General features: G+C 36.8%; 1 protein-coding gene across 2 annotated transcripts in view; it reads left to right on the top strand.

Moving 5' to 3' along the window:
* LOC128642477 (up-regulator of cell proliferation-like) overlaps positions 1 to 25,707 on the top strand; it is a 79,177-nt gene extending 53,470 nt beyond the window's left edge. For both annotated transcript variants that reach the window (XM_053695255.1, XM_053695254.1), the window contains exon 2: positions 20,416 to 25,707. In XM_053695255.1, the coding sequence (XP_053551230.1) occupies positions 20,426 to 25,126 (4,701 nt within the window). In that variant the 5' untranslated portion in view covers positions 20,416 to 20,425 and the 3' untranslated portion in view covers positions 25,127 to 25,707. The remainder of the gene's footprint in view (positions 1 to 20,415) is intronic.
* The last annotated feature ends 2,182 nt before the right edge of the window (positions 25,708 to 27,889 follow it).

Genomic DNA, 27,889 nt, shown 5'->3' with positions numbered 1-27,889 from the left:
GGCCCTTCAAGCTCCGTTCGGAGTTTGATAAATATGGGCCATAGATTGGGTGTCCCCAGTCTGATTAAAATATATGGACTTCAGACTAAATACAAAGAGATTATATGCAATTCAACCAAAAGTATATGAAGCATACAGTATAAAAGGACTCAAGTAAACACAGTTCCCACAGTAATGCCAATCAATTTTAGGTATTGTGATGCAAATGACAGTCTTATTATGTATTTAGCGGTTTTCATGGATAGAAGCTATGTTAATAGTTCCTGGTAGCACAAAAGCAAGCACATTCAATGTATGCATACAGTGCCTTGATATCTCAGCTTTTCAAGCCACATCCAGCCCGGATTAGTATGCAGAGAGGAAAGAGGCAAAGCAAATAGATGCGTTTCTTTAGTAGTACATGCATGCGGGTGAACCTATTAAAGTCCAGCACTCAAGGACATATGTCCGCTGTATATGTCAGTATAACACAGTACCAGTGGGGCATAAGTAAGCACCTCCATGTTAGCAATCCACTGTGAGTTAATAGCTATAAAGCACTCTGGCACTTAGGGACAGAACCCGTCAGAAATACAAGTGCTCAAGATCACAAACTCGTTCCTCGAGATCTTGTATGCCCCACACTCAAACTGTAATTAGAAACGGTCTCACCCATAGTCATATCATCTGCTCACAAGACAATTCCGATTATCCTAATACAATGACGGAATAATCTAGATTTATTAAAGAGACAGAGATGAGTATTTTGCATTACTTTTCCTTTTACTGCTCAAATAGCATTTTTAAAGTTAAACAGGTAAACAAACATAACAGAAAAAACTTTAACATAACCAATAACATTGTAAACAACATATAGACAGAAGGTATCCAATCAGATAATGACATAGTCCATAAAGAACCCAGAAAACCGTTATTAGTCCTCTTTTCTGTTTGCTGAAAGGAGAAAAATCAGCATATTGAATAAGAAAAAACAAAACTCAGAAAGGAGACAAAAAACACTGAAAACCAGGAGAACTGCATAAGAGAGGTAAACAGATGAAATCCCAGGAAACTTGAAAAAGTTGAGAAACTTGAAATTGGTAAAGGAGTCTGGAACTGATGAAGAAGAATGTCTTGAGAATTCGTGGAAAGGTTGAAATTCAAAATCTTCCTTACATCCCTGGATTGGAAGGAGGTTGCGCTGAAATATATATAAAGAATATTAAATAATTTAAAATAATAGACAAATAAACCTTGTCAGACCAAATTCTAAAATAAGGGAGGGATAAGATAAGAGGAGGGAAAATACTCGTCTCTGTCTCTCTAATAAAATCTAGATTATTCCGTCATTTTATTAGGATAATCTGAATTTTATAACAAGGACAGAGACTCACATTTTGCTAGTTTAAAGCAAATAAATCAAGATGCCAGATGGTGTGGAATAGAAGAAATGGGTTTAAAATAAAACTGATGAAAAATGGAGTCAGAAGACCAATCTGCAGCATTTAAAATATCTTGTAATGAAGTAGACTTGGAAAAAGCTTTAGAAGCAGACGCTCCTCTAATAGAATGAGAAGAAAAAACAGGATCCACACCAGCTTGCAACATGATCCACTTAACCCACCTGCTAATAGTAGAGGAAGAAACAGGTAGATGAGGAGGAGAAAAAGAAATTAACAGTTGTTTAGAATCAGAAGATCTAAGAAGAAGAGTTCTAGATTCATATACTTTTAGACAGGAAACAACACAAAGATTAGGGTGTTCAGAAAAATAAGGGTAGAAAATAGAAGAAGTCATAGTTTTAGTACGTCTAGAAAGAGAAAATATAACACCTTGAGGTGAAAACATCTTTGCATCATAATCTATAGCTTTTACATCAGAAACTCTCTTACAAGATAAAAGACATAATAAAGTTGCCAATTTACATGTAAGTTGCTTAAGGGATAAATCTATATTATTAGGCCAATTCCTGAAAAAAGAAATTAACAAATCAACATCCCAAAAATAATTATATTTAGGAACAGGAGGTCTTTTAACTCTAATGGCTTTTAAAAGTTTACAAATAGTAAAGTGTTGGCCAATAGGGATTTTATGCAATAGTTCATGACCAGCTGAAATGGCTGAGCGAGCAACATTGATAGATCTATAGGCCAAACCAGCTTCAAAAAGAGAAGTTAAATAATTAACCACTTCACTCAAATTGGCTGAAATTGGATCCAAATCCCTGTTACTGCACCGGCCAGTCCATTTATTCCAAGTGGATAAATAACATTTCCTGTTTCCTGGTGCCCAAGAGTCTTGAAGCAGGCATTTAGCCCCTGCCGAAAGGCCTTTGGAAGACCAGGATCCCCTGAAATTTTCCAGGCAATTAGTTGAAGAGAACCTGATAGAACTAGTTTGTGAAAATCTCCGTTGTGATTGATGAGAAGATCTTGTTGAAGGGGTAAAAGAACTGGTGGAAGGAAGGACATCTCTAGGAGAATCGGGAACCAAGATTGTGCTGTCCACCAAGAAGTTATTAATAGAAGAGAGATGAAGTTCCTCTTCACATAAGAGATTGTTCGAGGAATCATTGAGAATAGAGGGAAGGCTTAGGCTCCTGTCAGTGGACAATTTTGAAGAAAGGCATCCGTCGCTAAAGCAGTCTGATCTGGTCTCCAACTATAAAAAGGAAGAATCTGATTATTGAGGTGAGAAGCAAAGAGATCTATTGAAAATGGGCCTCTTAATTCTTGAAGTTTGAGGAACAGAAGAGAATTCAATTTCCAATCACTGCTGTCTTTCAAATGGCGAGATCCCCAATCTGCTGCGGAATTGAGAAGACCAGTAAGATATTCCGCTTGAATCGAAATATTGTGAGAAAGACATTGATGAATAAAGTCCTTTCTGACAGAATTTTTGAAGAAGTTCCACCTAAACGGTTCAGATACCGAACTGCCAAAATGTTGTCCATACGGAGAAGAATAGAAATAGGAAAGTCTTTCTGAACAAAACTCTTCACTGCAAAGGAACCGGCTAAAAGCTCTAGACAGTTTATATGGCGATTCCTCTCTGAAGAAGACCATTTGCCTCCTGTAATGATAGGACCCAATCTTGCGCCCCAACCAGAATTGCTTGCATCTGATTCTATTATGATATCTGGAGATTTTCCAAAAATAGCTCTCCCATTCCAAGCTTCTATATTGGATAACCACCAAAGAAGTTCCAACCTTGCTTCTTCTGACAAAGAGATGTTCTGAAAGTAAGAATAGCATAAATGAAGATAATGAATCTTCAGTCTTTGAAGAGCTTGATAATGAGGAGGTGCAGGAAATATTGCTTGAATTGAAGAGGAAAGAAGGCCTATGATCCTTGCCAGAGCACGAATAGGAAATTTTTTTTTCTGAGGAGATAATTTATTTATTTCTTGATCTTGTCCACAGGAAGACTCAAGGTAGAGGAAACCGTATTGATAACGAATCTCAGAAAAACTAAATTTTGAGAGGGAAAGAGGATAGATTTCTTGAAGTTGATAATTAAACCTAGATTCTGAAGAATGTTCATGGTAGTATTTAATTGGTCTAAAAGAATAATAGGGTCCTTATGAAAAATGAGGGTATTGTCCAAATAAATGATCAAACGAATACCTCTCATTCTCAACCAAGAAACTATCGCCTAGATATAGAGTTTTTTTCATCCGCCGTAAAAACCAGCGTAAAGGGCTCCTACCGCCGATTTTTACCGCCCGCTGGTATTTAGAGTTTCCTTACCGACACTCAAAAATTTCTTAACGCTGAAATCATTACCGACAACCCAGACCCAGGAGTTAACATCTAACATGAAAAAAACATCCACGAATCACAAAACAAATATTACACAAAGTACACTTACACTCATACAAACACTACACTATATTTATTTTTCATTTTTAATATTTTCACGTCAAAATAGTAGGATCAAAGTTACGAGATCTCGGGTGTTAGAAAAAAAAACAACACAAATCCATTTTGCCATTGACTTACATTGACAGACGGGAAAAGACACTCATGTAGCTACATCTAACTAATAATATTATCACATACATACACTCATCGATACATACAAACAATATACACCACATTACATACACAAAGAAGAATTTGCTTACTAAATAAATATGATTTAGCTACTTTTTCACACAAGACCATGACGTCACTCACTTTACGCTCAAAACCAGTCTTGGATTTTATTTACACACACATTTTTCTCCTCCATTGACTTCTATGGGGAAAACGTGCTTGTGCACGAGACAGACAGATTTCCCTAATGCACGCAAAAAGCGTAGACAAGAAAACTCTAAATACCAGTGCTAGAATTCGGAAAATAACTTTTTTCTGCGTTAGCCCCGCTATGACAAATAGATCAAGAAATGGCTTTTTCGCTATGGAGTTATGGATTTTACTTATGGGAAATTCACAACAACATTAAATTGTTTGATACTTTTACATGACATCAACTACAAATCACCATCACTAGTAACAAACATTTTCAACAATTACATCAGATTTAAACGGACAGAAAAATAATTGGAACATTTCAGGATTCACAAACAGTAGACAATTGGAAACACCTCTCATTTACCTTTATTATAGCATTTCATTTATTCAACTCATATGTTTGCAGCAACAGCATATCTACATAGGCTTAACATGATCATTCATGGATGCACATACATTACTTTTACACCATTCACTCATACATGTGCATTCATATGATGGTGGAAAAACACATTACATTCTCTCTATGAATCAGGAAACATAAAATAGGGATTTTACTGTACCTTTAACATCATGATTCGCTCACAGTATACCATTAGGAATTACGTACAATAAGAACATCATTGGAACAGATTACAGATGTCACTTTTTGGGAAGGAAAAACAATGCTAGACTGCTTTATAGAAGTCAGCATATGTGGGACACAATCACAATATATACGTATATGTACATAACACGCATCACGCAACCACAAAGCACACATTTATATTTTAATCAGCACACAATAACAATGTAGTAAAATACAACAACACAATGAGGATTTCATAACTACACAGGCAGGTTGATAATATGATGACGTCATTAGAAGATTCAACCATACACATTACAGCTTTAGGACTGTACCGCCCCTTTCAGAACTTTAGCACTCAATACTACAATACTACATATACGTAAACAAGAGTTTGGAACATCATTATTATGGTGATTTCAATGGGACGCGTACAATATTGACATCTCGCCAATCACTTATATATACAATACTACAGATGACAGCCAGAGGTTCTGAATTATTATTGCGATTTTAATGGGACGCGTACAATATTGACATCTCGCAAATCACTTATATATACAATACTACAGATGGCAGCAGGAAGATCTTCGGTATTATTGCGATTTTAAAGGGACGCGTACAATATTGACATCTCGCCAATCACTTATATATACAATACTACAGATGACAGCCGGAAGTTATTCAGTATTATTGCGATTTTAAAGGGACGCGTACAATATTGACATCTCGCTAATCACTTATATATACAATACTACAGATGACAGCCGGAAGTTCTGAATTATTAGTGCGATTTTAATGGGACGCGTACAATATTGACATCTCGCCAATCACTTATATATACAATACTACAGATGACAGCCGGAAGTTATTCAGTATTATTGCGATTTTAAAGGGACGCGTACATTATTGACATCTCGCTAATCACTTATATATGCAATACTACAGATGACAGCCGGAAGTTCTGAATTATTAGTGCGATTTTAATGGGACACGTACAATATTGACATCTCGCCAATCATATATACAATACTACAGATGACAGCCGGAAGTTATTCAGTATTATTGCGATTTTAAAGGGACGCGTACAATATTGACATCTCGCTAATCACTTATATATACAATACTACAGATGACAGCCGGAAGTTCTGAATTATTAGTGCAATTTTAATGGGATGCGTACAATATTGACATCTCGCCAATCACTTATATATACAATACTACAGATGACAGCCGGAAGTTCATAATTATTAGTGCGATTTTAATGGGACACGTATAAATTAATTATATATACAATACTACAGATGACAGCCGGAAGTTATTCAGTATTATTGCGATTTTAAAGGGACGCGTACAATATTGACATCTCGCTAATCACTTATATATACATATTATATATACTACAGATGTCAGCTGTTACTTTATCATTTACAAACAATATTGCAGCAACATTTATCGATCAGATTCTATGCACATTATACACAACTATGCACTTTCATTCATGTTAGCGTGGACGTGTGCTTTTTACTATAAGATCGCGTTTAATAAATATTTATTACGCATATGAACAAACATTACAAACATGCACTGTATGTGTTACATTTTACACTTTCACATTGAGATTCATTGGGGGAAAACAACATTTCAGCAAACACCTAAAAAAACGCCCACTTTGAAAGCATTCGCGCCGCTCACATACAAACAAGTGAATACAATCAGCAATCATTACAAACTCACTACCATTGGACATATTGCACTATAAATCCCCCAAACAACATGGCCAAAACGTCCCTTGTGATCGACATTGTATCAATTCGCTTCTGTGTTTTTGCATACCTTGTTACTCCTTGTGTTGTGTTTGCTCTGCTGTTTGGCTTCGTGCTGCTAAGCTTGGCAAATATGGATGACGATCTGATAGACGCTGCTGGTGGTGCTGTTGCCGATGTAACGGTTCATAGAATCAGGCGGGCTCAGCGGCTCCAAGAGAGATGAAGGGTTCATTTGGTTAGAGGTCCTCGTGTCTAAAGGGTAAGACCCACCTTGGAAAACATGAGTGACTTCGAGGTTTATGACAAGTATAGGCTCAATCGCAAACAGCTCATTGGCCTTTACGATGTTCTTAGACCTCATCTGGAGCCACGTATACGAATAAGGACTGCTGTCCCTGGCATCACTAAGATGCTAAGTTGTATATACGTCCTGGCCTCCGGGAGTTTTCAATCTGGAGAGATGTACATGCATGGCCTGGCTCAAGGTACATTCTCGTGGTGTTTGATCACTTTCTGGACGCCATGGTACGTATCAGTAAGCGTTACATAGGATTCCCTCAGAATGATGGTGATTGGAGGCGCCTGAAGAGGGAATTCTTTGCTATAGCTGAATTGCCCAATGTCTTGGGAGCAATAGATTGCACCCACATTGCGCTGCGTGCTCCAGCCGATGACTTGCCCTTCCGAAATCGCAAACATTTCCATAGCCTCAACGTGCAGTATGTTTTTGACACACGGATGCGGATTATGCAGGTGTGTGTGAATTTCGGCGGGGCTTGTCATGATGCCCGCATCCTCTCTCTGTCATCCCTGTGGCAGCAGTTTGAGGAAAGACAATTTCCCCCTGGGTATCTCGTTGGTGAGTATTTGTGCACAACATGGTTAATTAGTTAGACAATTGCCACTGTAGTCTTAAACTGTTAGTGTAATGTGCAGCTATAAGATGCAATTTAACCATTTCTTTATCTTTCCGCAAATGTCTAGTTTTAGCTTCCAACAGATATGTAGCATGTCTTACCTTAAATGGGCAGATAGAGAATGCAATTTAACCATGTCATTGTCTCTTTCCGCAAATGTCTAGTTTTAGCTCAAAACAGATACGTAGCATGTCTTACCTTAAATGGGCAGATAGAGAATGCAATTTAACCATTCATTGTCTCTTTCCGCAAATATCTAGTTTTAGCTCAAAACAGATATGTAGCATGTTCTAGCTTAAATGGCCAGATAGAGAATGCAATTTAACCATTTATTTTTAATTTTAGCAAAGGTCTTGTTTATGCGAAATACGCATATGTAGCAGGTCTTAGCTGAAATGGTCAGATAGAGAATAAGATTTAACCATGTCATTGTCTCTTTCCGCAAATGTCTAGTTTAGCTCAAAACAGATATGTAGCATGTTCTAGCTTAAATGGACAGATAGAGAATGCAATTTAACAATTTTTTTTTAATTTTAGCAAAGGTCTTGTTTATGCGAAATACGCATATGTAGCATGTCTTAGCTGAAATGGTCAGATAGAGAATAAGATTTAACCATGTCATTGTCTCTTTCCGCAAATGTCTAGTTTAGCTCAAAACAGATATGTAGCATGTTCTAGCTTAAATGGCCAGATAGAGAATGCAATTTAACAATTTATTTTTTATTTTAGCAAAGGTCTTGTTTATGCGAAATACGCATATGTAGCATGTCTTAGCTGAAATGGTCAGATAGAGAATAAGATTTAACCATGTCATTGTGTATTTCCGCAAATGTCTAGTTTTAGCTCAAAACAGATATGTAGCATGTTCTAGCTTAAATGGGCAGATAGAGAATGTAATTTAACCATTTATTTTTTTATTTTAGCAAAGGTCTTGTTTATGTGAAATACGCATATGTAGCATGTCTTAGCTGAAATGGTCAGATAGAGAATAAGATTTAACAAGATTATTATTTTTAAATTAAAACATTTATGTTATTGTATTTTCGTGTACACAAAAAATAATTTTTTGAATATAATTTAAATTTGTAAAAAATATTTTCATTTTGTTCTGTTCATAATTTATAGGTGATTCTGGTTACATGAGCCGGCCTTGGCTCATTACGCTGTTACGTAACCCTACTGATGAGGCTCAGGAGCGCTATAATAGGGCGCACAAGTGGACTAGGGCTGTAGTCGAGAGGATGTTTGGGCTCCTCAAAATGAGATTCAGATGCCTTGACAGGTCGGGAGGAGCCCTTCAGTACAGCCCTAGGAAGGTGGCGAAGATCGTTATAGCCTGCAGCATCCTGCATAATATTGCACAGCGGGCTGGGATGCTGCAGGCCGTCCAGGCCCCCCTGAAACCTCCTCAGAGGGGCCATTCTGGGATGAGGGGCTCAATGTCAGAGCAGGCATCATCAACCGCCACTTCAGATGGTAAATAATATAAGTTAGATTGCAGTATTGTGAATATGTTTGAATTCTAGGGAAATGACAAGTAGAGAATTGTGCAAACATGTTAGGATTGTTCATCAAATGATTCAAAATGTTTAATTTATTAATCTAGGTGATGCTCTGGTCATTGGGTCCTGTAACGACTTTGCCACCTGGCTTTTAAAGACAACATCAGCTGGTAAGTATAAATGTATGGACTGTGGCTGTCCGGAATTTGGGACAAAAATACATCATATGGCATACATCTTCAAAACTAGTATTTAGTTTATACATTACTTAAAATTTGGATACTCAGAAAGGGATCCTCTAGCATGACTATGGTCCAAAGTCAGATTCAAAGTCACACATTAGAGGTTCGGTCTGGTTAGTATGACTCATATTCACACTTGATTGATAGAACATAACACAAGATGCTACACACGCTTAGTAAGCTAGTGACAGAAATCGTTTAAGAAATGGAGGGTGGGAGAGGGGTGCAGAACTAATTCACACACTTGTATTAATATTTTTATTCACACTTTTTCTGCTATTAGGGAGATGACTTCATCTAAAGACTGAAAGTGAAGAATTCAAGACTGAAAGTGAAGAATTCAAGACTGAAAGTGAAGAATTCCCAGACTGAAAGTGAAGAATCCAAGATTGAAAGTGAAGAATCCAAGATTGAAAGTGAAGAATACCAGTGGGATCATGTCTGGCATTGTCTTTCAAATGTGCTGACCTGGAAAACCATACAAAGACATGTTCACATGGTAAGTGGCAACAATTTGATGGATTAAGGCTGTGGAGGCATCCTATTGGAGACACTTAGATTATTTTTTTATTTTTAGATGGTATTTCACAATCCTCTATTTTGGAAATGATGAATAAGACACCTATTGAAGATAAAATTTTATTTTCAAGAGAATTGACTTTCAAAGACCATGCATAATCCAGGTTGGTTTGCCCAATGCATGCTAGTTAAGAATCACAGGAGGAAGAATGTTAAAAATTAGGAAAACATACATGTCCTATATTAGAATATTTGTAGCTTACATACATTACCCCTACTTTGTGATACAGAAGAATCCAATTATGAACAATCAGACAAAGGAATACATATTATAGTTGATATAGAGGTATTTGAAGGGAAATGAAATATTACATTTATGTTCAGCATACATATATTTATTTTTATTATTTAAAATGTTATATGCATTATTTGGTATAATTGTAAATGCTGATATTTAAAAGTAATATTGATTACACAATATAATGGTATTTTAAATGATGGATAGGTATAGATTTTTTTATTTTTTTTGTTGTTTTTAATAAAAAATATCTTTAGAAATATTTTACAAAAGTTAGAGCATAGACACAATATGATTTTAAAGTTATTTTATTTAATGAATATTTTAAGACGTGTGTATGAAATAACTATTTTTTTAAATATTATTTTTCAGAGTTTCATCTGTGATGAATTACACTTGTTCGATTTATTTTTGTGATAAAAAAAAAATTCTTGACAATAAATATTTTGTAATACAAAACTTTTTTTTTATTTTTTTATTTTAAATATTTTTATTTAGGATTATATGCATAACAATAAGGTTCCAATATACATATCTATATGATACACATTCTGAAAAGATAAAAAGAAAGAAGGTGTAGGCAGGATACAGTGAAAACATGGGAACACAGTCGTGATTACATAATGACAAGCTTCTATCCTCATTTTTTTAACTAACATTATATTCATATACCTCAGAATAAAATATGATGCTATAAAAGGTTAAGACTGGACAAGGTAGGTAATATTCCGTTGTCCTCATCTGATAGACCTGATATTGTAAATATATTTGATATTGCGAGTAAGCGTGTATGCCTAAGAATAAAAATGATTTAGCTGTGTAGGGATGCCATACATACATAAAAACAAAAAGGGGAAGGGAGAGGGAAATTGATGAAACAGATAATATGTAAATAAAGGTGCTACCACTTGCTTGATTTGATTTATGCCTAAGGATTCTTCCCCTATGAAAGGTTGCTGTTTCTGCAATTTAGTACTGCCTATTATTCATGTTACCTACTCTGGGGTTACCTGGGTACATTGCAGATTATAAACAGTGGCTTCGGCTGTACTAGGCAGTGTAGTTATCAAAATTGTGAACTTTCAGGGGGCGAATAGTTAATACATAACAATTCCAATATGTATATGCAGTACGCCCTCTAATGAAATAAATAACGGGCAGGATAAAATACAGTCGTGAGGGGCTTAGGTGTGTTAGCATGTTGACATGTTACTCTCCCCAGTTTTAGCTAGCCTTACTTTCATTTGCATTTATATAAAATAGGAATCTCACTGACATGGTTTTATAAGTATATTTGATAAGAGGTTTTTGTGTCCTCAAATTAACACTGCCTGAGGTTCATATTACCTAATCCCTATGTTTCTCCACAGATTAAAAACAGTGGTGCTAAGTGCCATGGGAAACCTATCCAAGTTATGCATACATATGAGTGATTCAAACATTTCTAACTTTAACGTTCTAAGTGAGCTCCTTAAACTGAGCTAAACAAATATGCAGAAGTGACAAGACATCTCATGTTGACGCTGCCAGTAAAAGTTATAACTCTACCCCCAGTGTCTCTTTAGAAAAGTCTGTTCGTGGCCTATGACCACGCGGGCTGTCGGGGGTCTGAGGTCTGTGGCTGCCATCATATTTATATTTATTTTCCCCTCGGATTTGTTTAACTGCAGGAGGTCTGGTCCGGTTGCGATTTTGCTCATTTTGGGTAATCCTCTCTGTTCCCTATGCAATGTGGCTATTGCTGGGGCATCCCCCCACCGCTGCTCACCGCTATAGGTATCTTCCATGATTTGAGGACCCAGCCGTGTTATCCATGATTTGAGCCCTCCTCGGGCTGGCATCAAGGCTGAGACCGGTAGTGTCAGAGCTGTAATGATGTGTGGAGGTTCCGCTTTGTATGCGTCTGAGGCCAGAGAGGTCTGCTCTGCACCACGCTGCTCTCTCGATATAGGTAGGTCATCGGCAGTGCTGGTGCAGTTGTCCCCCTTTGTCTCCGCTTGTTCCTTCAGGTAGCTCGCTGTTTCTTTTACCTCTGATATGCGGGCCAGCAGAAAGTCATATGGGGCTCCCTCTATAAGCTTGTGCATGAGGGACGCTAGTTTTGCAGGAAAGTCCTCAGTGTATTCTAGATAGCTCTCTTCCAACATGTCCGCCACACCCTGAGGTTCTGTCTTCTCTGTGTCTTTGTTCTGGTTGCGGTAAATATTGTGCCAGACAGCAGGTCAGATGATTGTCCAGTCTGTGATAAGTGTTGAAGAGGTTCAGTAAGTCCGTATATGAAGACAGCACTAATGACCCGGCTCTTCCCGGGGGGAGGTGGATGCCTTGTAGTAGTAGGCCGCCGCCTAAGGCTCATATGTTCCGATCTGGGCTCTCAGTGTCGTAAAAACAGCCAGGAAAAGACACACTAGGTCCCAACTGCTAGAGCTATTAGGTGTAGTATAGTGTGCATCTATTCCAGCCGTTAAAAGTATAATAATCTGCGGATTATTAGAGATCTTGCTGGAGCCGACAGAAAATGTGTCCTCTTCAGGACACTGCACGGACACGCCCCCCTTTTTTTATTTTTTTAAATTAAAGACCATCTTTTTAACAAACAGATTATAATAAATATATCCAGCTAATCTGACAGGTAAAAAAATAATTGACTCCCATGACTGGTAGTTGTCTATTTGACAAGCAAATGCCTGATATAAAATTAGGCCTCATGTATTGAATTAATTATCGAAAATCCACTTATTCAGAGAATGTTAAAGTCAAGTAACTTTTATAAATTAATTTGGGAGTGAAATCCATCAATGCTTTTATTGTGTAATTTATAGATGGTAAAATTTGAAAATATTTATGAGGATATGTAGTCAGAATTCGACATAACAACTTTGTTATTTTCACTTTTAAGAAGGGAAAGTGGTTAACTTACATTAAAGTGACAGTGTAGTTGAATGTTCAATTTGTTTTATAAGATCTTGTATCTTCGTTAGGTATACAAAAACATTATTCTAATAAATATAGGCCTAGATTTGGAGTTCGGCGGTAGCCGTCAAAACCAGCGTTAGAGGCTCCTAACGCTGGTTTTGGCCGCCCGCTGGTATTTGGAGTCAGTGATTAAAGGGTCTAACGCTCACTTTACAGCCGCGACTTTTCCATACCGCAGATCCCCCTACGCCATTTGCGTAGCCTATATTTTCAATGGGATCTTTCTAACGCTGGTATTTAGAGTCGTTTCTGAAGTGAGCGTTAGAGCTCTAACGACAAGATTCCAGCCGCCTGAAAATAGCAGGAGTTAAGAGCTTTCTGGCTAACGCCGGTTTATAAAGCTCTTAACTACTGTACCCTAAAGTACACTAACACCCATAAACTACCTATGTACCCCTAAACCGAGCTCCCCCCACATCGCCGCCACTCGATTAAAATTTTTAACCCCTAATCTGCCGACCGCCACCTACGTTATATTTATGTACCCCTAACCCCGCCGACCCCTGTATTATATTTATTAACCCCTAACCTGCCCCCCACAACGTCGCCGCCAGCTACTTACAATAATTAACCCCTAATCTTCCGACCGCAAATCGCCGCCACCTACGTTATCCCTATGTACCCCTAATCTGCTGCCCCTAACATCGCCGACCCCTATATTATATTTATTAACCCCTAATCTGCCCCCCTCAACGTCGCCGACACCTGCCTACACTTATTAACCCCTAATCTGCCGAGCGGACCTGAGCGCTACTATAATAAAGTTATTAACCCCTAATCCGCCTCACTAACCCTATCATAAATAGTATTAACCCCTAATCTGCCCTCCCTAACATCGCCGACACCTACCTTCAATTATTAACCCCTAATCTGACGACCGGAGCTCACCGCTATTCTAATAAATGTATTAACCCCTAAAGCTAAGTCTAACCCTAACACTAACACCCCCCTAAGTTAAATATAATTTTTATCTAACGAAATAAATTAACTCTTATTAAATAACTTATTCCTATTTAAAGCTAAATACTTACCTGTAAAATAAATCCTAATATAGCTACAATATAAATTATAATTATATTATAGCTATTTTAGGATTAATATTTATTTTACAGGCAACTTTGTAATTATTTTAACCAGGTACAATAGCTATTAAATAGTTAAGAACTATTTGATAGTTACCTAGTTAAAATAATAACAAATTTACCTGTAAAATAAATCCTAACCTAAGTTATAATTAAACCTAACACTACCCTATCAATAAAATAATTAAATAAACTACCTACAATTACCTACAATTAACCTAACACTACACTATCAATAAATTAATTAAACACAATTCCTACAAATAAATACAATTAAATAAACTAGCTAAAGTACAAAAAAGAAAAAAGAACTAAGTTACAGAAAATAAAAAAATATTTACAAACATAAGAAAAATATTACAACAATTTTAAACTAATTACACCTACTCTAAGCCCCCTAATAAAATAACAAAGCCCCCCAAAATAAAAAATTCCCTACCCTATTCTAAATTAAAAAAGTTACAAGCTCTTTTACCTTACCAGCCCTGAACAGGGCCCTTTGCGGGGCATGCCCCAAGGATTTCAGCTCTTTTGCCTGTAAAAAAAAACATACAATACCCCCCCCCAACATTACAACCCACCACCCACATACCCCTAATCTAACCCAAACCCCCCTTAAATAAACCTAACACTAATCCCCTGAAGATCTTCCTACCTTGTCTTCACCATCCAGGTATCACCGATCCGTCCTGGCTCCAAGATCTTCATCCAACCCAAGCGGGGGTTGGCGATCCATAATCCGGTGCTCCAAAGTCTTCCTCCTATCCGGCAAGAAGAGGACATCCGGACTGGCAAACATCTTCTCCAAGCGGCATCTTCGATCTTCTTCCATCCGGTGTGGAGCGGGTCCATCTTGAAGCAGGCGACGCGGATCCATCCTCTTCTTCCGATGTCTCCCGACTAATGACGGTTCCTTTAAGGGACGTCATCCAAGATGGCGTCCCTCGAATTCCGATTGGCTGATAGGATTCTATCAGCCAATCGGAATTAAGGTAGGAATTTTCTGATTGGCTGATGGAATCAGCCAATCAGAATCAAGTTCAATCCGATTGGCTGATCCAATCAGCCAATCAGATTGAGCTCGCATTCTATTGGCTGTTCCGATCAGTGATGGGACACAATACAGTGATGGGACACAATAAAACTCAGCTTAAATTCCAAGTTGTAGATAGTGTAGCTCCACTAAGGAGAGGGGGGAATAGACAATAAATCCTTTTTGAAAAAGAAGCAGAGTGGATACCTTTTTATAGGTTGTCTTTATAAAGTATGTCTAAGAAAAGATCTGCATAGAAAGTTTCCCTTCTGAGAAGGGTTTCAGTAAGAGCCCTTTTGAACTAAAACTATTTTTCTAATTTTTATATTTTTTAGATTTATTGTTTCGAACTAAAAATATTTCACTTATTCAATTTTTGTATCAGTATCCTACAATTGAGTATGATGCAAATACTATTACATAATATATTCTGTCTGTTGGATATAATTTGAATATACTGTAGGTATATTTGAGTTGGACACTTATGAAAATAAAGCCTTTTTCTCCTGTGCATATAAATTAAATGATATAATAAACACCTGATGGCGCTAGAGAGGTGAATGGGACTGATGTATTTAGGATCATGGCAATTCATGTCAAACAAGCCAAGTGGAAGGGGGGTGACAGCCCGAAATGCGCGTTGCCTCAGTCAGACGTCAATCGTGTGAGACTCAAGTAGCGGAACTCTATGTGTTGTCCTTGTGATGGTATGATGCAGATGGGATATTCCTGACAAAGATTCCTTTGACTCTTTCCTCTCTGCATACTAATCTGGGCTGGATGTGGCTTGAAAAGCTGAGATATCAAGGCACTGTATGCATACATTGAAAGTGCTTGCCTTTGTGCTACCAGGAACTATTAACATGCCTTCTGTGCATGGAAACTGCTAAATACATAATAAGACTGTCATTTGCATCATGATATATAATTAACAGATAAGAGCTGACCGGCACTACAATCCAAAAGAGTGGGAAAAACGTATCAAATAAAAATATTTCTATGAGATAAGGTGCTAATCCTCCAAAATAACAATTAAATTATACAAAAGAGAGAAATTATCAGGGCTTCCAGCAGTATTCCCAACTAATAAAACATAGCCCTTACTTATAAATTAAAATCATTAATAGAAGGTAATATCACATCTAATCAGCCTGCTCACATACCACCCTCCCACTGGGTAAGGTTATATAGTACTTAATAAGAAAAAAAACAGGAAAAGTTAAAAAAAAGCATCACACAAATCTCAAAGAGTCCTGGCCGATATACTGGAACCTCGGCATCAGGTGGGATAGTGGAGAGGCAAGTTAGAAAAGATCCAGGTAATGAAGATCTTCCAGGGCATCACCATCTTCTATCTTCTTCCCGGAGAAGCTGATCATTCTTCAGCAATGTGCGGATCCGGAGCACTGGTCCACATATGGCGTGCTGGTCCTCTTCAGCGGCTGTGGTCTTCAACGACGTGGATCCTTCTCTTCATGCGATCGTCCGCCGCACACTTAAGCTACCGTTGCATTCCTATTGGCTGAAATATTCAAATCAGCCAATAGGATCAGAGCTGCTTAAATCCTATTGGCTGTTCAGATCAATAGGAAAGCAGGAATTTAAAGCTTAGGAGCTGACCCATTTTTAAAAGGCAGGAATTTAAAGCTTAGGAGCCGGCTCATTTTTGGCTCAGAACCTGGGTTATACTTGTTTATTGGTTTGCTAAATGTAGCCACCAAAAGGCAAGCGCTATCAGGGGTGCTGAACCTAAAATGGGCCAGATCTTAAAGGGACATGAAACCCACATTTTTTCTTTCATGATTTAGAAAGAGAATGCAATTCTAAACATCTTTCTAATTTACTTCTATTATCTAATTTGTTTTATTCTCTTGATATTCTTTGCTGAAAAGCATATCTAGATATGCTCAGTAGCTGCTGATTTGTTGCTGCACATAGAAGCGTCGTGTGATTGGCTCACCATGTGCATTGCTTTTTCTTCAACTAAGGATATCTAAAAAATGAAGCAAAATAAATAATAGAAGTAAATTGTAATGTTGTTTAAATTTGTATTCTCTATCTGAATCATGAAAGAAAGATTTTGGGTTTAGTGGCCCTTTAAGCTTTAAATTCCTGCTTTTAAATAAAGATAGTAAGAGAAGGAAGAAAAATTGATAATAGGAGTAAATGAGAAGGTTGCTTAAAATTGCATGCTCTATCTGAATCATGAAAGAAAAAATTGGGGGTTAGTGTCCCTTTTTAAATAAGAAAACTTTGAATATATATATATATATATATATATATATATATATATATATATATATATATATATATATATATATATATATATATATATATATATAAAAAGAGCATATTTCATTTTAACAAAGCATGGGTTTATTTCATACTTATCAATATTGTTGGATCCTTCACTGGACCCTCTCTTGCCAGTATCCTGGCTTGTCTGTCTGGTCAGCTTAACCTCCCATCTCCTCTGAACAGGGTGTGGTCATTATGCATGCTCATTGTGGCCCCTTGTGTCATCTGCTTGTGTCCACTTGTGCCCCCTTTTGTGGGTGAGTGTGTATTTTATGGAAAACTTTTAACTCCACCCCAACTGATAAGGTTAGGTTCACATAAATGATTGGCTAACACAAATTACAGAGTAATTAAATTTTTTGTTAATGAGCTAAGATTTAGCAGTCAGAATATGTTTCCATCAGAAGGTAGCACTTGCCACTAGGCTATAAAATACAAATATATATTTTGTAAATAGATTCTGAAAAACAAATCATTATCTCTATTTCACCATCAACCAAGGTTAAACCCCACTAATGTTTATAGACTAAGAGAGTTACTGGACCCATGTATGAATAACATGGGGATATTTGTGGATATTTATACCAATAATATAATGATAGGAATCATGCAGCTATGTTGGTGACCTTGAATATCATAGTAACTAAACATGAATTATTTTGGTAAAGTACAAATATTTCACTGTAAGCAATTATATATTATCAAACAACACTAGTTAATATCTATGTATCAAAACTGATTAATAATATATAAATGTGTATGTGTACATGAATATATAAGTAAATACACACAATCAATTGTATGCCTATATTATATAGCACAAACACTTGTGATTAATATGCAATATCAAAGTGGTGAATTTTCCCTGACAATTTTTCTGACAGTGCTAATTATCAGTAAATTCCACTGTGCAAATTATCAGTAAATTCCATGGTGCTAATTATCAGTAAATTCCACGGTGCTAATTATCAATAAATTCCATGGTGCTAATTATTAATAAATTCTACAGTGCTAATTATCAGTAAATTCCATGGTGCTAATTATCAGTAAATTCCATGGTGCTAATTATTAATAAATTCCACGGCGCTAAATGCTAATAATCAGTAAATTCCACAGTGCTACTTATCAGAAAATTATATGGTGCTAATTATCAATAAATTCCACACTGTTGAATATCAGTAAATTCCATGGTGCTAATTATCAATAAATGCCACAGTGCTAATTATCAGTAAATTCCATGGCACTAATTATCAATAAATTCCACGGTGCTAATTATCAGTAAATTCCACAGTGCTAATTATCAGTAAATTCCATTGCGCTAATTATCAATAAATGCCACGGTGCTAATTATCAGTAAATTCCACGGTGCTAATTATCTGTAAATTCCATGGTGCTAATTATCAATAAATTCCACAGTGCTAATTATCAGTAAATTCCACCGTGCTAATTATCAGTAAATTCCACAGTGCTAACTATCAGTAAATTCCATGGTGCTAATTATCAATAAATTCCACAGTGCTAATTATCAGTAAAATCCACAGTGCTAACTATCAGTAAATTCCATGGTGCTAATTATCAGTAAATTCCACAGTGCTAATTATCAATAAATGCCACAGTGCTAATTATCAATAAATTCCACAGTGCTATCAGTAAATTCCACGGTGCTAACTATCAGTAAATTCCATGGTGCTAATTATCAGTAAATGCCATGGTGCTAATTATCAGTAAATTCCATGGTGCTAATTATCAATAAATTCCAGGGTGCTAATTATCAATAAATTCCACGGTGCTAATTATCAGTAAATTCCACAGTGCTAATTATCAGTAAATTCCATGGTGCTAATTATCAATAAATTCCACAGTGCTAATTATCAATAAATTCCATGGTGCTAATTATCAATAAATTCCACAGTGCTAATTATCAGTAAATTCCACAGTGCTAATTATCAGTAAATACCATGGTGCTAATTATCAATAAATTCTACAGTGCTAATTATCAATAAATTCCATGGTGCTAATTATCAATAAATTCCACAGTGCTAATTATCAGTAAATTCCACAGTGCTAATTATCAGTAAATACCAGGGTGCTAATTATCAGTAAATACCATGGTGCTAATTATCAATAAATTCCACAGTGCTAATTATCAATAAATGTAAAAAAAACAGTACACAGCTTTTACTTACTTACAGAGTAGATAATCTGTATTGAACACTGTGATACTGTTCCGCACTCTGTGTTGTAAAGTATTGAAATGAGACAAAAGGTTGAGTCCTGGATACTAAAGAGCCGCTGCAGGCAGCTACGCATGCACTATTCTCTGTGCGCTAGCATGATTCGTCGTGCACGACGCACAGCTGATTTGATCCCAGTATATTAGGACACAGTGATGTATTAGGCAGGAAGAGTCTGGCGGCCATTTAAAAATGGCCAATGCTGGCAAAGATACAGGAGTTTTTATACAGAAAAAAAAGAATAAGGTTTTGTAGATTATATTGCTATGTAATCAGTGGGCAAGGATTAGAATGATGTAAGTATGTTTTGGGTGCTTACTGTCTCTTTAATCAGTCAATAGCACAGTGTAATCAGTGGGCAAGGATTAGAATGATGTAAGTATGTTTTGGGTGCTTACTGTCCCTTTAATCAGTCAATAGCACAGTGTAATCAGTGGGCAAGGATTAGAATGATGTAAGTATGTTTTGGGTGCTTACTGTCTCTTTAATCAGTCAATAGCACAGTGTAATCAGTGGGCAAGGATTAGAAGTTAATATGGTTTGGCTGTCCCTTTAATAAGTCTATTCTTTGTGCTAGTTTTTGTTACTTGTTACTCACCAATAGCTTTATAATTTGCAGAAGATATAAAGTTTTAAGTAACTTGTTCATCATGTATTGCCATATTGATTGACTTGTAAGTAAAACGTTATATAATAGAGAAATTGAATACAATAAATATTTATTAATTTATGATGATGTTAATGTGGCTTCATTTATTTCCAGAGTAAACAAAATGATGTTGAATGAGCTGATGACACAGTTCAAGATGAAAGACTATAAAACATCCAAGCTGACCCTGAAGGATATATTGGACGTTGGTCAGGAGAACGTAAAGGATGGTGACCCTCAGACTATAGAGGAGATCCCTTGGTATTGCTTAAGGAAACTCATGGCTCTGAACAACAATGCAAGAAATACACAAGTTAAACAACATTTTAACACAGGTTTTGATGACTCAGAGCAGAATATATGTGATGATTTAAATTATGTTTTTTTTGAAGAGGACACTTCAGGTTCCTTCCACCCACTGGATGTTCTGTGCGTTCTTCTGCATTGCTCAGATGCATTTTTACAACAGGAGATTGTACTTAAAATGTCCATGTGCCAGTTTGCTGTCCCTCTGCTGCTCCCTGCTGGTGATGGCAAACACTGCACCCTCATGCTGTGGGCAATGAGAGAGATAGTAAAGAGATGGAGACCACACTCATTAGCTGAGTCTAAAGGCTTTAGGGAAGACAGCTTGGTGCACATACCCATGCCAACCTTTTCCTTTGTAAGACTGGGGGAAAGCAAATTATCCAAGTCTAAAACACTTAATTCAATTCTAAATCAAGCTGGGCAATACCACAACTTCTTCATACATAATAACATGGAATGTGGTAACATAGAACGCAAAATCTCAGATGGGACGGTAGAAATAACCTGGTATTTTCCTGCTTACAGAGAGAATTCAGATAATTTCCCAGAACCCATTGCAGTTACTAATCTAAGAGGCGACCTCAGGTCTAACTGGACACAGTTCTCCTTATTAACTCAGGTGTCTTCAGCTGTGTTTATATTTGTTGAGGATCTCAGTAAAAAAGAATTTCAGTTGTTATCACAGTGCGGCAATTCTGGCACAAAGTTTTATTTTATTATCAGTCCCTGTAATGGTAAATGTGTGAATAAGGAGACATTGGAGGTACTGAAAGAATTATTTCCTTTGCTAAAAATTGATGCAAGAAATGTAATAAGAAAGGACAAAATAGCTAATGATGCAAAACTGACAAACCCTATACATTTAACTATCACAAGTGTATTGAAAACCTCCTCTAAAAGAGTAAATCTAGAGGAGATGTCAGACACAGCCTATGAACTCGGTATCCTGGTTGATGAGAATAACAGTGATTATCAGAATGCAGAGGTGTGCGCTACTGAAATAACAAAGGAGATTACAGATGTGACACAATATAAAATGCAAACAATGAAACTACAAGGAGATCTGTGGAAACAATTGTCTCAGACAGAGAAAGAGATGTGCAGAATGAGAAAGCGCAGGGATAAAAATGTAGAGGATTATAAATCTGAGTTAAGACAGCGACTTTTCGAGCTACGTAAGAAGCAATATCAACATGATCTACCAGATGGTATGGTGAAGTTTGTATCTGCAATTACTAAACTGTCTGATGAAGAGAAACATTATTTCCTTAAATTGGTGCAATTTAAAATTGACACATTAACTAGAAAAAAAATGACTTTATTAAAGGCAGAATACAAGGCCAAATGTAATGATTTATTAAAAAATCAGTTAGAATTAAAGAAACTAGATGAGATAATTTCCAATAGCTCCTTAGGGGTGGAACATTTCCTGCGTGAGCTGGGGCAGTTTTATGAGGCTGAGTTTTCAATGATGCAAGAAAAGCAAATAAGTGCAGAACAAAGACAATTTACCAGACTCCCAGGAATAGCAGCTGTTCTCCTGCTGGATGGGTTCCCATTAGAGCTGATTGATGGAGACGCCTCCAACATCCCCCTGCAGTGGGTAACTGATGTCCTGACCGAGCTGGACAACAAGACAGGAGGAGGATGCAGGCTGAGGGTAATAACTGTTCTGGGGGTGCAGAGCACAGGGAAATCTACCCTTCTGAACACCATGTTTGGGTTGCAGTTCCCTGTGTCTACTGGACGCTGCACACGGGGAGCCTTCATGACCCTTATTAAATTGAAGGAGAACTTCAAAGAGGAGCTGGGATGTGACTTTATTTTGGTGATTGACACTGAAGGTTTGAAAGCTCCAGAACTGGCTTCTCTGGAGGATAGTTATGAACATGACAATGAGTTGGCAACACTTGTTATTGGGTTAAGTGACATCACTATAATTAACATGGCCATGGAGAATACAGCAGAAATGAAAGACATTTTGCAGATTGTGGTTCATGCGTTTCTTAGAATGAAAGAAATAGGGAAGAAACACAACTGTCAGTTTGTACATCAAAACGTCAGTGACGTATCTGCTCATGAAAATAACATGAGGGACAGAAAGAAACTTTTGGAGCAGTTAAATGAAATGACAAAAATAGCAGCAAACATGGAAAAAATACGTGGTATCTCAAAATTCAGTGATGTTATCGATTATGACCTTGAGAAAAATAACTGGTATATCCCAGGACTCTTGCAGGGTGTCCCACCCATGGCTCCGGTAAACTCAAGTTACAGTGAAAAAGTTTATGAACTAAAAAAATATTTATTTGAATTAATTGGAAGTATGCAGTGTGATCATCACCCTCAGAACATACAAACATTTATTGAATGGATAAAAAGCTTATGGAAAGCTGTTAAACATGAGAAATTCATCTTCAGCTTTAGAAACAGCCTGGTCGCTAATGCTTTTAACCAACTGTCTGTACAATATACAAAATGGGAATGGGAATTCAGCAAAGAAGTTCACAAGTGGCTTACAAATGCAGAGATTGAAATGAGAAATCAGTCAGCAAATAAACAAACAGAAACATGCATAAAATGTAAACAAGCTCTTTATAAGGTGCTGGATAAAGAAGGCAAAAAAATGTTAGACTTGCTAGAAAACTATTTTGAGAATGGTTCTGAGAATGCAAATGCGCATCTTATAGAAAAATATCGAGAAGATTTCTTCTTAAGTGTGATAGCTTTAAGCAAAGAACTTGAAAGAAACACACTAGACAAACTAAGTGAAATTCAGCATATCCAGAAAGCAAATAATGAGATTCATTGTATACAGGATAAAGTGCAGGAAATAATTGAGAAGAAAGTCACTGATCTTCTGGTAGAATACAGGACAAAAAAGTGTAAATTGAATGAGTCAGAAATAGAAAAGGCATTTGAAACCATGTGGCAGAAGGCGCTATCAGATCTACAAGTCCCGGCTCTAGAAAGACGCAATATCACTGATGTAATTTTACAACAACTGAGACAGGACATGAGCAGCTACGGCGCTGCAATAAATGAAAGATTACTGAATATGAAGTGTTTAATTGATGATGGACAACATGATTTTAACACTGATAAAAAGCATGTTGAGACTGTTTGGCTTTCACTGAAATGCAGTAAATTCAATGTAAGTGATGAACAAATTAATAAAATAAATAATTTTGCGGCATCATTAATAAATAGCTGCACTAATTATGTTAAAGATAAGGTTAATACAAAAGTTGACTATAGTGACACTTACAGCCAAGAACTGTTACATATGATAAATGAGAGACTTGCTTATAAGGATGTTACACCATTGTTTGAACTGGATATTAAGCGTTTTATTTTGGGAAGAGCAGCTCTAAAGTTCCAGAAGATGCACGATGACTATATCCAACAGAACGACCCAACGATCACTCTGGCAAACTTAAAACCTCACTATTTTTCTCTCTTTAAAGATATATTTCAGGAAAAAGATGGTTGTCAGCAAAGGGCCAAGAGTTTCTGTGAGTTTTGTTTGAAGCCGGCAATAACAGAATATATTTACAGACATCTTGGTGGGAAAATGGTGGATGATTCTATCTATGATCCAGGCCATACATTTAGCTGCCAGTCCTTCTTCCAGTTTACTCTGCTTGAGCAGCTTCTCAAAGAAAATAACTTTGATCAATATGTAGAGTATATTAATAAATATGAGATGTTTGCAAAAAACTGGATAGTAAAATTTATCAACAACAAATATAAAGACTACAGATCCCTAGAACAATCAGTGACAGAAATTGTGTCTATTATCAAAAAACAAATTGAAAACGCTCTTACAAATGATGAAGTTCTAAATAGTTCCACTGTCTCAGACTTTTTAAAAAATGTCTGTGAGATGCTAAACAAGGAATTAGTTATTCCACAATATCAGATGAAAGTGACACTCTTCAAGATAAAAGGAAATGTCCACCAGTTTTCAACTGACGTTGCATTTTTTCTCACTGAGATAGAACAACAAATTATTTCAGAAACCAAATCATTAGAAATTGAGGCTCTTATTTCTAAACTGACACTGAAGCCTCGTGATGAATTGTTTAAGAGAATGTTTGGATGTGGGAAGCAGTGCCCATTCTGCAAAGTCCCCTGTGAAGCTGGAGCTGTTAATCATACTGAGCATTTTGCATCAGTACATAGACCTCATGGGTTAGGAGGACGGGCAGATTCAAGAAAGTTGATTACTTCAATATGTTCTACTGATATTGCCTCTAATGATTTTTTCAGGAACATAGACACAAGTTGGAAATGGCACCCTTACAAAGAATATAAACAAATCTACCCAGACTGGGCCATCCAACCTGACCTAAGCATCAAGTCCTCTGACTACTGGAAATTCATTTTTGTACAGTTCAACAAGCAGTTTGCTGAAAAGTATGGTGCGGAACTGGCTGACCTGCCTGAGGAATGGAAATGTAAAAACAAAGAAGATGCTCTGAAGAGTCTAAAGGAAGCATTCAATGTAAAATGATGTTGCTGAAAAATATTGTCTTCCCTACATATGTTACAGGGATAACCTTTTGCATAAAAGCATCATTTATTTTTGGGGGACACTTGCCTTACCAATTCACCATGTGTGAGATATAATATACTTTATTCTGGGAACTAATACAACTAACTTTCTCCTACTCTTTAACATCTAGCCAAAAAATAATGTTTTGAACACTGCAGTGATAACAATTGATTGTTTATGAGCCTTGTGATATCCAGGGCAGAGAACGTCTGTCAGGGCCCATATTATGTCACCAAGTTTTTAAAAACAATAAATTCCCACCCATTTACTCTCAAAAATAAGTTTGTTCTTATAATGCACATTTCACGTACCTACATTTAACCTGATTATAGCCTTGTAATTCTAGCATTTTTTCAATAGGTTATTAAGATGCCATACAATCAGAAACTACACTTTGCACAGAGCAATATGGAATATACTTTTAATAATGTGCCCAAGTATTTTATTCAGTGATGCAAATGTAGTCACAAGTATAGAATATAAAAATTACTACAATGAAAATGTACTGTGTTAAAATAAAATAATATTTTAATGCAAAATGGTCATCATTTCTTATCAAGTTGTCTGTAGATGTGATAGTATGCTTGCTACTAGCTTCTCTCACTGATTAATAATAGGTTCCTATAGAGTGGAACAAGTTGCAGATTATCCTTCCCTGATGCTGTCCAGAAATTTTGTAACACATAAAAAAGTGCTGACTAAGTACCCAAAATCCTACCAATTCTTTAAATTGTATTGATGTCATTCAAGTATTTCTAACAATCTAGGAATCATACTGAGTGTACGCTGATTTCATTTTTTTCAATGTTGAGCCATTGTGCACACCAGGGGGCCGAATTATCAAGCTCCGAATGGAGGTTGATGCCCATGTTTCCGCGCGGAAACAGCAGTTATGAAGCAGCTGTTCCATAACTGATCCGCTGCCTCTGAGGCTGCGGTCTGCAATCTGCCCGATCCTTTACGATCAGGCTGATTGACACCCCCTGCTAGTGGAATCTGCTGGGGGGCGGCATTGCACAAGCAGTTCACCAGAATTCAGCGACGTCTGTTGGACATGATACGCTACAGCATATCATGTCGGACAGACATTGATAAATTGGCCCCTAGCTCTGAAGATGTTTTTTTTTTTGTTTGCACTCATTTCATATAAACATCAATTTCCGTGTTTTATCGTTTTCTTCCCGGGAAAGAGAAGATGCTCCTTTTTTCAAGATCACTTCTCCTTGACAGAGAAAAAAATGACTTATAATAGTAAAAATTGTCAGTAATTTTGGAGTTACAGTAGTTTGATGAAGGCAAACCACAGATAGCTAAGCGTTTTCAACATTTGTTTGTGTGAGATTATATTATTTTTTTATAGATATATCCACAGTATTTTGTTAAAAGTGTAAATAGTAGACAAATATTACGTAAGAGATCTGTTAAACTAAGGTAACCATCCATCCCAAATTTTTCTGGACAGTCCAAGATTTTGGCACTCTGTCCCTAATTTACATCAGACAATTTGTGACACCCAAATTTCACTACAGTATCCCAAATTTGTACCCCATTGTTGGCTTTTGGTAAACTATGTCTGTCTCCTTTACTATGGGGGTTAACTTAAAGGGACATAATACTCATATGCTAAAGCACTTGAAATTGATGCAGCTTAACTGTAAAATTCTGACATGAAAACAAAAATACAAACAACCCCCCAACAGTAAAACCCACCACCCACACAACCAACCCCCCAAATAAAAAGCTAACTAAAAAAAACAAGCTCCCCATTGCCCTGAAAATTTGGATGGGCATTGCCCTTAAAAAGGCATTTAGCTCTATTGCAGCCCAAGTCCTAATCTAAAACTAAAACCCACCCAATAAACCCTTAAAAAATCCTAACACTAACCCCAGAAGATTTACTTACAGTTTTGAAGATCCGACATCTATCCTCCAAGAAGCCAATAGGATTGAGCTTTCATCCTATTGGCTGATCCAATCAGCCAATAGGATTGAGCTTGCATTCTATTGGCTATTCCAATCAGCAATGCAAGCTCAATCCTATTGGCTGATTGCAACAGCCAATAGGATTTTTTTCAACCTTAATTCCGATTGGCTGATAGAATTCTATCAGCCAATCGGAATCTAAGGGACGCCATCTTGGATGACGTCATTTAAAGGAACATTAATTTGTCGTTAGTCATTGGAAAGAAGAGGATGCTCAGCGTCGGATGTTTTGAAGATGGAGCCGCTCCACGCCGGATGGATGAAGATAGAAGATTCCGTCTGGTTGAAGACTTCTGCGGGCTTGGATGAAGACTTCGGCCACTTTGTTGAGGACTTCTCTCGGCTTCTTGGAGGATGGATGTCGGATCTTTAAAACTATAAGTAAATCTTCTGGGGTTAGTGATTTTTTAAGGGTTTATTTTGGTGGGTTTTAGTTTTAGATTAGGACTTGGGCTGCAATAGAGCTAAATGCCCTTTTAAGGGCAATGCCCATCCAAATGCCCTTTTCAGGGCAATGGGGCGTTTAGGTTTTTTTAGTTAGCTTTTTATTTGGGGGGTTGGTTGTGTGGGTGGTTGTTTGTATTTTTGTTTTACAGGTAAAAGAGCTGATTTCTTTGGGGCAATGCCCTGCAAAAGGCCCTTTTAAGGGCTATTTGTAGTTTATTGTAGGTTAGGGTTTTTTATTTTTATTTTGGGGGGCTTTTTTATTTTCATAGGGCCCTTAGATTAGGTGTAATT

This window comes from Bombina bombina, chromosome 11, assembly GCF_027579735.1.
Source record: "Bombina bombina isolate aBomBom1 chromosome 11, aBomBom1.pri, whole genome shotgun sequence".
Lineage (NCBI taxonomy): Eukaryota > Metazoa > Chordata > Amphibia > Anura > Bombinatoridae > Bombina > Bombina bombina.
Note: the sequence above shows the minus strand (reverse complement) of the source record. Positions and strands in the feature narration are given on the sequence as shown.